At 44.9% G+C, this 10,923-nt stretch overlaps 1 protein-coding gene across 1 annotated transcript; it reads right to left on the bottom strand.

Annotated features, from left to right (window-relative positions):
• Nucleotides 1–9,087: 9,087 nt before the first annotated feature.
• LOC123082346 (cortical cell-delineating protein) lies at nt 9,088–9,759 on the bottom strand. The gene has a single exon (XM_044504694.1). The coding sequence runs from the start codon at nt 9,727–9,729 to the stop codon at nt 9,298–9,300; it is 432 nt and encodes a 143-aa protein (XP_044360629.1). The 5' UTR covers nt 9,730–9,759; the 3' UTR covers nt 9,088–9,297.
• Nucleotides 9,760–10,923: the final 1,164 nt, after the last annotated feature.

Here is a 10,923-nt window from a genome sequence, read left to right as displayed (position 1 = left end):
CCAACTGTTTTGGGTGTCCTATGAAGATGCATTTATCCGCTTTGGGTTCGAGCTTATCAGCCTGAAACTTTTCACATAAGCGTCGCAGCCCCAAACTTTTAAGAAATGACAGCTTAGGTTTCTCTAAACCATAGTTCATACGGTGTCATCTCATCGGAATTACGTGGTGCCCTATTTAAAGTGAATGTGGTTGTCTCTAATGCCTAACCCATAAACTATCGTGGTAATTCGATAAGAGACATCATGGTATGCATCATATCCAATAGGGTGCAGTTATGATGTTCGGACACACCATCACACTATGGTGTTCCAGGCTGTATTAGTTGTGAAACAATTTCCACAATGTCTTAATTCTGTGCCAAACTCGTAATTCAGATATTCATCTCTATGATCATATCATAGATATTTTATCCTCTTGTCACGACGATCTCTCACCTTCACCCTGAAATTACTTGAACCTTTCAATAATTCAGACTCGTGATTCATCAAGTAAATATACTCAACATCTACTCAAATCATCTGTGAAGTAAGAACATAACGATATCCACTACACGCCTCAGCACTCATTGGACTGCACACATCAAAATGTATTACTTCCAACAAGTTGCTTTCTAGTTCCATTTTACTGAAAACGAGGCTTTCAGTCATCTTGCCCATGTGGTATGATTTGCATGTCTCAAGTGATTCAAAATCAAGTGAGTCCAAACGGTCCATTTGCATGGAGTTTCTTCATGCATATACACCAATAGACATGGTTCGCATGTCTCAAACTTTTCAAAAACGAGTGAGCCCAAAGATCCATCAACATGGAGCTTCTTCATGCGTTTTATACCGATATGACTTACGTGGCAGTGCCACAAGTAGGTGGTACTATCATTACTATCTTATATCTTTTGGCATGAACATGTGTATCACTACGATCGAGATTCAATAAACCATTCATTTTAGGTGCAAGACCATTGAAGGTATTATTCAAATAAACAGAGTAACCATTATTCTCCTTAAATGAATAACCGTATTGCGATAGACATAATCCAATCATGTCTATGCTCAACGCAAACACCAATCTCGATGGTAGAGGGAGCGTGCGATGCTTGATCACATCAAGCTTGGAAAAACTTCCAACACATATCGCCAGCTCACCTTTAGCTAGTCTCCGTTTACTCCGCAGCCTTTTATTTCGAGTTTACTAACATTTAGCAACCGAACCGGTATCTAATACCATGGTGCTACTAGGAGTACTAGTAAAGTACACATTAACACAATGTATATCCAATATACTTCTATCGACCTTGCCAGCCTTCTCATCTACCAAGTATCTAGGGTAATTCTGCTCCAGTGGCTGTTCCCCTTATTACAGAAGCACTTAGTCTCGGGTTTGGGTTCAACCTTGGGTTTCTTCACTAGAGCAGCAGCTGATTTGCCGTTTCATGAAGTATCCCTTTTGCCCTTGCCCTTCTTGAAACTAGTGGTTTCACCAACCATCAACAATTGATGCTCCTTCTTGATTTCTACTTTTGTGGTGTCAAACATCGCGAATATCTCAAGGATCATCATATATGTCCCTGATATATTATAGTTCATCACGAAGCTCTAGCAGCTTGGTGGTAATGACTTCGGAGAAACATCACTATCTCATCTGGAAGATCAACTCCCACTCGATTCAAATGATTGTTGTACTCAGACAATCTGAGCACAAGCTCAACAATTGAGCTTTTCTCCCTTAGTTTGCAGGCTAAGAAAATCGTCGGAGGTCTTATACCTCTTGACGTGGGCACGAGCCTGAAATCCCAATTTCAGCCCTCGAAACATCTCATATGTTTCGCGACGTTTCAAAACGTCTTCGGTGCCTCAACTCTAAACCGTTTAACTGAACTATCACGTAGTTATCAAAATGTGTATGTCAGATGTTCGCAACATCCACAGACGACGTTCGAGGTTCAGCACACTGAGCGGTGCATTAAGGACATAAGCCTTCTATGAAGCAATGAGGACAATCCTCAGTTTACGGACCTAGTCCGCATAATTGCTACTATCAACTTTCAACTAAATTTTCTCTAGGAACATATCTAAACAGTAGAACTGAAGCGCGAGCTACGACATAATTTGCGAAGACCTTTTGACTATGTTCAGGATAATTAAGTTCATCTTATGAACTCCCACTCAGATAGACATCCCTCTAGTCATCTAAGTGATTACATGATCCGAGTCAACTAGGCCGTGTCCGATCATCACGTGAGACGGACTAGTCATCATCGGTGAACATCTTCATGTTGATCGTATCTACCATACGACTCATGCTCGACCTTTCGGTCTCTTGTGTTCCGAGGCCATGTCTGTACATGCTAGGCTCGTCAAGTCAACCTAAGTGTTTCACATGTGTCCCGAGGCCATGTCTGTACATGCTAGGCTCATCAACACCCGTTGTATTCGAACGTAAGAATCTATCACACCCGATCATCACGTGGTGCTTCGAAACGACGAACTTTCGCAATGGTGCACAGTTAGGGAGAACACTTCTCTTGAAATTTTAGTGAGGGATCATCTTATTTAAGCTACCGTCGTTCTAAGAAATAAGATGTATAAACATGATAAACATCACATGCAATCAAATAGTGACATGATATGGCCAATATCATATTGCTCCTTTTGATCTCCATCTTGGGGCTCCATGATCATCATCGTCACCGGCATGACACCATGATCTCCATCATCATGATCTCCATCATTGTGTCTCCATGAAGTTGTCTCGCCAACTTATTACTTCTACTACTATGGCTAACGGTTAGCAATAAAGTAAAGTAATTACATGGCGTTGTTCAATGACACGCAGGTCATACAATAAATAAAGACAACTCCTATGGCTCCTGCCGGTTGTCATACTCATCGACATGCAAGTCGTGATTCCTATTACAAGAACATGATCAATCTCATACATCACATATCATTCATCACATTCTTCTTGGCCATATCACATCACATAGCATACCCTGCAAAAACAAGTTAGACGTCCTCTAATTGTTGTTTGCATGTTTTACGTGGCTGCTATGGGTTTCTAGCAAGAACGTTTCTTACCTACGCAAAAACCACAACGTGATATGCCAATTGCTATTTACCCTTCATAAGGACCCTTTTCATCGAATCCGATCCGACTAAAGTGGGAGAGACAGACACCCGCTAGCCACCTTATGCAACTAGTGCATGTCAGTCGGTGGAACCAGTCTCACGTAAGAGTACGTGTAAGGTCGGTCCGGGCCGCTTCATCCCACAATGCCGCCGAATCAAGATTGGACTAGTAACGGTAAGCATATTGAACAAAATCAACGCCCACAACTACTTTGTGTTCTACTCGTGCATAGAAACTACGCATAGACCTAGCTCATGATGCCACTATTGGGGAACGTAGCAGAAATTCAAAATTTTCCTACGTGTCACCAAGATCTATCTATGGATAAACCAGCAACGAGGGGAAGGAGAGTGCATCTACATACCCTTGTAGATCGCTAAGCGGAAGCGTTCAAGAGAACGGGGTTGAAGGAGTCGTACTCGGCGTGATCCAAATCACCAGAGATCCTAGTGCCGAACGGACGGCACCTCCGTGTTCAACACAAGTACAGCCCGGTGACGTCTCCTACGCCTTGATCCAGCAAGGGGAGAAGGAGAGGTTGGGGAAGACTCCATCCAGCAGCAGCACAACAGCGTGGTGGTGATGGAGGAGCATGGTGATCCAGCAGGGCTTCGCCAAGCACCGCGAGATATGAGGAGAAAGAGAGGTAGGGCTGCGCCAGGGAGAGGTCAAGAACTCATGTGTTGGCAGCCCCAAAGACCTCAACTATATATAGGGGAGAGGGAGGGGGTTGCGCCCCCACCTAGGGTTCCACCCTAGGGGCGGCGGCCAGCCCAGATCCCATCTGGTGGGGCGGCCAAGGGGGGGGAAGGGAAACTTGCCCCCCAAGCTAGGTGGGGCGCCCCCTCCCCAAACCCTAGGCGCCTTGGGCCCTTGTGGGGGCGCGCACCAGCCTACCTGGGGCTGGTCCCCTCCCACACTTGGCCCATGCAGCCCCCCGGGGCCGGTGGCCCCACTTGGTGGACCCCCGGGACCCTCCTGGTGGTCCCGGTATGTTACCGATAAAACCCAAACTTTTCCGGTGACCAAAACAGGACTTCCCATATATAAATCTTTACCTCCCGACCATTCCGGAACTCCTCGTGACGTCTGGGATCTCATCCGGGACTCCAAACAACATTCGGTAACCACATATATCTATTCCCTATAACCCTAGCGTCATCGAACCTTAAGTGTGTAGACCCTACGGGTTCGGGAGTCATGCAGACATGGCCGAGATAACTCTCCGGCCAATAACCAACAACGGGATCTGGATACCCATGTTGGCTCCCACATGCTCCACGATGATCTCATCGGATGAACCACGATGTCAAGGACTTAATCAATCCCGTATACAATTCCCTTTGCCTATCGGTACGATACTTGCCCGAGATTCGATCGTCGGTATCCCGATACCTTGTTCAATCTCGTTACCGGCAAGTCTCTTTACTCGTTCCGTAACACATCATCCCGTGATCAACTCCTTGATCAAATTATGCACATTATGATGATGTCCTACCGAGTGGGCCCAGAGATACCTCTCCGTTTACACGGAGTGACAAATCCCAGTCTCGATTCGTGCCAACCCAACAGACACTTTCGGAGATACCTGTAGTGTACCTTTATAGCCACCCAGTTACGTTGTGAAGTTTGGCACACCCAAAGCACTCCTACGGTATCCGGGAGTTGCACAATCTCATGGTCTAAGGAGATGATACTTGACATTAGAAAAGCTTTAGCATACGAACTACATGATCTTGTGCTAGGCTTAGGATTGGGTCTTGTCCATCACATCATTCTCTTAATGATGTGATCCCGTTATCAACGACATCCAATGTCCATGGTCAGGAAACCGTAACCATCTATTGATCAACGAGCTAGTCAACTAGAGGCTTACTAGGGACATGGTGTTGTCTATGTATCCACACATGTATCTGAGTTTCCTATCAATACAATTCTAGCATGGATAATAAATGATTATCATGAACAAGGAAATATAATAATAACTAATTTATTATTGCCTCTAGGGCATATTTCCAACACAAGTTTATCTATGAACAATTTTTGAATCTTCTCTGAATTATTTTATGTATGATTGGTTATCTTTGCAAGTCTGTTCGAATTATCAGTTTGGTTTGGCCTACTAGATTGATCTTTCTTGCAATGGGAGAAGTGCTTAGCTTTGGGTTCAATATTGCGGTGTCCTTTCCCAGTGACAGTAGGGGCAGCAAGGCACGTATTGTATTGTTGCCATCGAGGATAACAAGATGGGGTTTTTATCATATTGCATGAATTTATCCCTCTACATCATGTCATCTTGCTTAAAGCGTTACTCTGTTCTCTTGAACTTAATACTCTAGATGCATGCTGGATAGCGGTCGATGTGTGGAGTAATAGTAGTAGATGCTGGCAGAAGTCAGTCTACTTGTCTCGGACGTGATGCCTATATACATGATCATACCTAGATATTCTCATAACTATGCTCAATTCTGTCAATTGCTCAACAGTAATTTGTTCACCCACCGTAAAATACTTATGCTCTTGAGAGAAGCCACTAGTGAAACCTATGGCCCCCGGGTCTATCTTCCATCATATTAATCTTCCAACACTTAGTTATTTTCATTGCCTTTTATTTTACTTTGCATCTTTATCATAAAAATACCAAAAAATATTATCTTATCATATCTATCAGATCTCACTCTCGTAAGTGACCGTGTAGGGATTGACAACCCCTTATCGCGTTGGTTGCGAGGATTTATTTGTTTTGTGCAGGTGCGAGGGACTCGCGCGTAGCCTCCTACTGGATTGATACCTTGGTTCTCAAAAACTGAGGGAAATATTTACGCTACTTTGCTGCATCACCCTTTCCTCTTCAAGGGAAAACCAACGCAGTGCTCAAGAGGTAGCAGTCCGGACAAAGGGGATCGAGCGTGTTGGGTAACGTGGTGCACCCCTGCAGGGAAGTTTATCTATTCGAATAGTCGTGATCATCGGTAACAGGACGACTCGGAGTTGTACCTTGACCTTATGACTACTAGAACTGGATACTTAATAAAACACACCCTTCCAAGTGCCATATATAACCCGGTGATCGCTCTCTAACAGGGCAACAAGGAGAGGGTCATCGGGTAGGATTATGCTATTCGATGCTACTGGGTGAACTTACCTTCTACTCTCTTCTACTGCTTCAAAATGGAGGCTGCCAGAAGCGTAGTCTTCGATAGGACTAGCTATCTCCCTCTTATTCTGGCATTCTGCAGTTCAGTCCACAGATACTACCCATTTCATTGATACCAATGCATATGTGGTGTAGATTCTTGCTTGCGAGTGCTTTGGATGAGTACTCATGGTTGCTTTTCTCCCTCTTTCCCCCTTTCCATTTCTTCCTGGTTGTCACAACCAGATGCTGGAGCCCAAGAGCCAGATGCCACCGTCGACGACGACTCCTACTACACTGGAGGTGTCTACTACTACGTGCATGCCATCGATGACGACCAGGAGTAGTTTAGGAGATCCCAGGCAGGAGGCCTTACCTTTTCGATTTGTATCCCTGTTTGTGCTAGCCATCTTATAGCAACTTGTTTAACTTATGTTTGTACCCAGATATTGTTGCTTCCGCTGACTCTTGTGTATTCGAGCTTATGTATTCGAGCCCTTGAGGCCCCTGGCTTGTAATATAAAGCTTGTATTATTTTAATTTGTGTCTAGAGTTGTGTTGTGATATCTTCTCGTGAGTCCCTGATCTTGGTCGTACACATTTACGTACATGATTAGTGTACGGTCAAATCGGGGGCGTCACATTCAGCTTCTACGACAAGCCTCTTGATGTTGACGATTGGCTTGTTGATATCAGCAAGCACTTCGAAAGCAGCAATGTCCGGCCTAAGGACTACGTCAAGTTCGCTACTTCCCAACTCAAGAACCGAGCGGCAGATTGGTGGCAGCAGTACAAGGACTCCAGAGGGGGTCAAGTGGTCAGCTGGACCGATTTCTGTCGTGATTTCAGTGCTCATCATATTCCAACAAGTGTGACTGAAGGCATGCACGAGAAATTCAGAAACCTCAAGCAAGGAAGTATGTTCGTCTATGAATATAACTCCGAGTTCCAGAGGCTTGGTCGGTATGCCAAGCAAGATGTTCCCGATGAGAAGAGCTAGATTTACCAGTTTAGGATGGCCTCAGAGAGGACCTTCAACTCACTCTTATTCTCTCAGAGCCGAATGAGTTGGACCAGTTTTACAACATGGCTCTCAAGCAAGAAACAACGCAGATCAAGTTCGAAGCTTCTAAGAAGAGACTCAGAGATGACACTCAGTCTACCACAAGATTCACATTTTCATGCCGAGCTCACTCTACATCCTGGTTGACTCCCAGACACGTATAATTCATACTTAAACAGATGTGGCGCCAAGATCCCACGATCACTTATGATAGAGTGGACGATAGTCTATTCTATTCAACATGGGTTAAGATAAAAAGTAGTTATACCAAAATTTTATACCTATTTAATTTATTCCGTTGTAGTACAATCTCAACTAAAGTACTTATTCTACCATTTAGTTTAATTTGCAAAACTAAAAAAATGTAAGGTTGCTAAAGTTTCTTACATATGCACCTTTATATAATCCTAGCACTTGTCCTTAAAAAGTTAACTTGCGGCGCTCTAAATTTAAATTGCAGCTTGTATCAAAAGTTAAGTAAAGTTTTCTCTTTTCAAGGCATAACTATGGAGTGGATCTTTACTTAAACCGAAATTCTTTAAATATAAGGAAAGTAAAATAAATGGGACAAATACGCCCTATATAGGTTTGTAGTGTATGATTAGTTACAAGCAAATAGAGAATTCTAGAGTACATAAGATATTTATTTGAATCTCAACATCTAATTGTTGTCGTTGATTGCTTCCTGTTAGGAAGTTATTGGGCCCCGCCCCCAGTCACAAGTTTATAGAAAGCAACAACTTTCCCTCAAGTCAATGACCTTAAGGTTTATCGAACCAATAGGAGCGCTTGAACTCATCGAATGATGCGGAGAGCCCCTGAGAAGCCCCCGTGGCACGCCTCTGCGGAGCGGATGATGCGGAAGGCACGCTCACCCTCGAAGGCCCCTAGGAGGCGGGTACTTGAGCATCCTTTATAGGAGTAATACCCATGAACATTATTGAGTCTTAAAGCCGCTTTTAGCCCTAAAAATGAGCAGGTTAACAAAGATCATGTCGAGAATTAGTGGTAGCTACATGGCCATTAGTTTTTTTCTTCTTGATCATGGTTATTCTTGTCTTACCCTCTTTCCAATCTATTCAATGCGCCCCTTAATTCTTTTTTGCAAGATAAACTTCCAATCTATTCATTGTGCTTCTTAAATTTTTTTGCATCGAAAACTTTCAACCTATTCATATTCAATCATGATAGTCACAGAGAACATTGGATGTAAAAAATAGAACCTGGTTGATGGACCATGTAGAGATGACCACAAGTATTGAAGTGAGCCGAAGGCACGTCATAATCAACGTTCCCCTCTCACCGAAGTAGGGCAAACTTTGTGATAATAGACAATCGAAAGTAGCCGTGCTAAGGTCGCACAGGACCAGAGCATCGACCATCGTCGATGAAAAGAGCCATAGATTAGAGTCATGTGAGCTCCAAAATAATTTGAACCCAAAAAATGAGCCAAGTTAACGGTTTGCAGGGAAAACACAAACTTTTCTTCTTGTAGGTATTGCTATACATATGCTAATTAGTAGTCTCGGACAAAGGAAATTTTTCACTTGAACTTCATTGGGATCCAACCAAATATCTTGAAAATTCAAAGAATAATTTTACTTGTGTGCACTACCTAAATAAAGACAGCTATTTCAGTATGTACCGAAATTAATGAAATTTCGGTGAGATTACACTGAAAGTGAAAACCACGCATATGAATAGAGAGAATATCACATTTATGCTTGGACATACACGGGAGAAATTAGCAGTCGCATGCAGTTGACAAACTGGAGGAACGTTTATTATTTGCAGTAAAACACAAACAACTCTGTGATTTCCCTTTGGGATGTTCATCGACATGCCAATCAACGAAACATCTACGGATACAACAAACCTACGGCATACATGAGAAGGTAAATTAAGCACACCAATGGACGTACGTAGGTAGTATGCATGCATGTTTTTTTTAATCAGCTATATGTTGGGACTTCACGAGCATTTGGAGCCGGCTGCAGTTGCGTTCCGGCCGCAGTAGTTGAGGACGAGGGGGATGTCGAGCGGCAGGTTGATGGGGATGCCGAGGACGCTGAGCTTGATGGCGGCGCAGAGGCAGGCGGCGACGTCGAGCTTGACGAGCTGCCCGATCATGGGGCAGCACTGCTGGTTGGCCGGCACGTTGATCTTGAGCTTGAGCAGCACCAGCACGTCGGCGCACACCTTGAGGTCGGCCAGCGCGTTCGTCGGGCACGGGTTGCGGCCGGCCGCGGGGGTCTGGCCGCGGACCCCGGCGACCAGGAGGAGGTTCAGCGCCAGGAAGAGCGCCGGGAAACATGCTGTGGGTTTGGACGCCATTGCTTCGATGCAAGTCCGGGAGTGGAAGTGCACGTACGTAGTGGTGCTCTGGATTGTAGCGTAGGTCATTCACAGGCGTGGGATGGCTCTTCTGGCATGGCTGTGTGGAGCATTTATAGTCAAATGATCTCTCTACTCTACGTGAGTGGATTTGATGATGGCCGGTGGTGGAATAAGAGGTGTCCTCCCAGGAGATATTTTGCTGGCAGCTCGATCGTAGTGGCGTGTGTGTGAACGTGAGACGAGTAGCGGCGGCACGCACGTTTTGCGAAACAATGACATCCACTCAACGCACAATTACCTCCATATACATGTACCGCTAGCTGATCCTTCAGTTTCTGGCTTTCTGCAGAGGGAGTGCTGGCTAGCTGCTGCTATGCTGTGGAACTTTACAACTCAACGAGCACCGTGTATACGTACGTGCCAAGACTGGCCGGCCGGAACGTCCACTACTGACACCTTTCGGTTGTAGGTACATATATACACGCTGCCTCGCAGAGTCACAGTGGCAGAAACACGATGGTGGTTCGTTCCGGAGCAACTTAGCCGACATCCGGGTGCGCGCGCGCCACTCGTTCAAGAGATTCAAAAGATGAATCGATTGCTCTCGCCACTCCACTCACACGGTGTGATACATTTTCGACCAGGACGAGATGCCACCGCTTCATTGAGTTGATTACAGAACGGATTTTTTTAGAACGAAGACGCCAGAATGCGTGCAACTTTAACTTAATAAAGCCCCCAACAAACAGTGTAACACGACATAACTCTTAGAACAACACCAACCAAAAGCCAAACCGGCCCAGACACGGATGCGATCGAAGCTAAATAAGGCAAAGGTCAAGCAGGCCAGCAACATGTTACATGGCCGAAGCCCGTACAAAGCACGCAAGCTCCTCAAGCCGCAAAAGGGACCACCTCGTCGGTGGTGGTCGAAGGCTCCCTAGCCAGCACATACACTTCCCTTTTCGAAAAGCCAGCACATACACTTGCATCAGTCGGTCTTGGGCGTTCTTGAGAATCTCAGCATCCTTACGCCTCCCCAACGGACTTCACTGCTGCAAGAAGAGGTTGCATTTATAAATAATATTAGCCGGATGAGTTGAAAAGCAACTCTCAATAGTCAACTTGTTTCTAGTAAGCCATAGTGCCCAAAGCAGTGCCCCTACACAACTCCACACCACCCGCTTGGTTGGCCCGTGGATCGTGTCTAAAATCTAGACAAGCTCTGCCGCCGATCTAGAGTCACATTGAACGCCTGCA

Source organism: Triticum aestivum, chromosome 4A (assembly GCF_018294505.1).
Source record: "Triticum aestivum cultivar Chinese Spring chromosome 4A, IWGSC CS RefSeq v2.1, whole genome shotgun sequence".
NCBI classification, from domain to species: Eukaryota; Viridiplantae; Streptophyta; class Magnoliopsida; order Poales; family Poaceae; genus Triticum; species Triticum aestivum.
The sequence above is the reverse complement of the archived record's forward strand: the minus strand, read 5'-3'. Positions and strand labels throughout refer to the sequence as shown.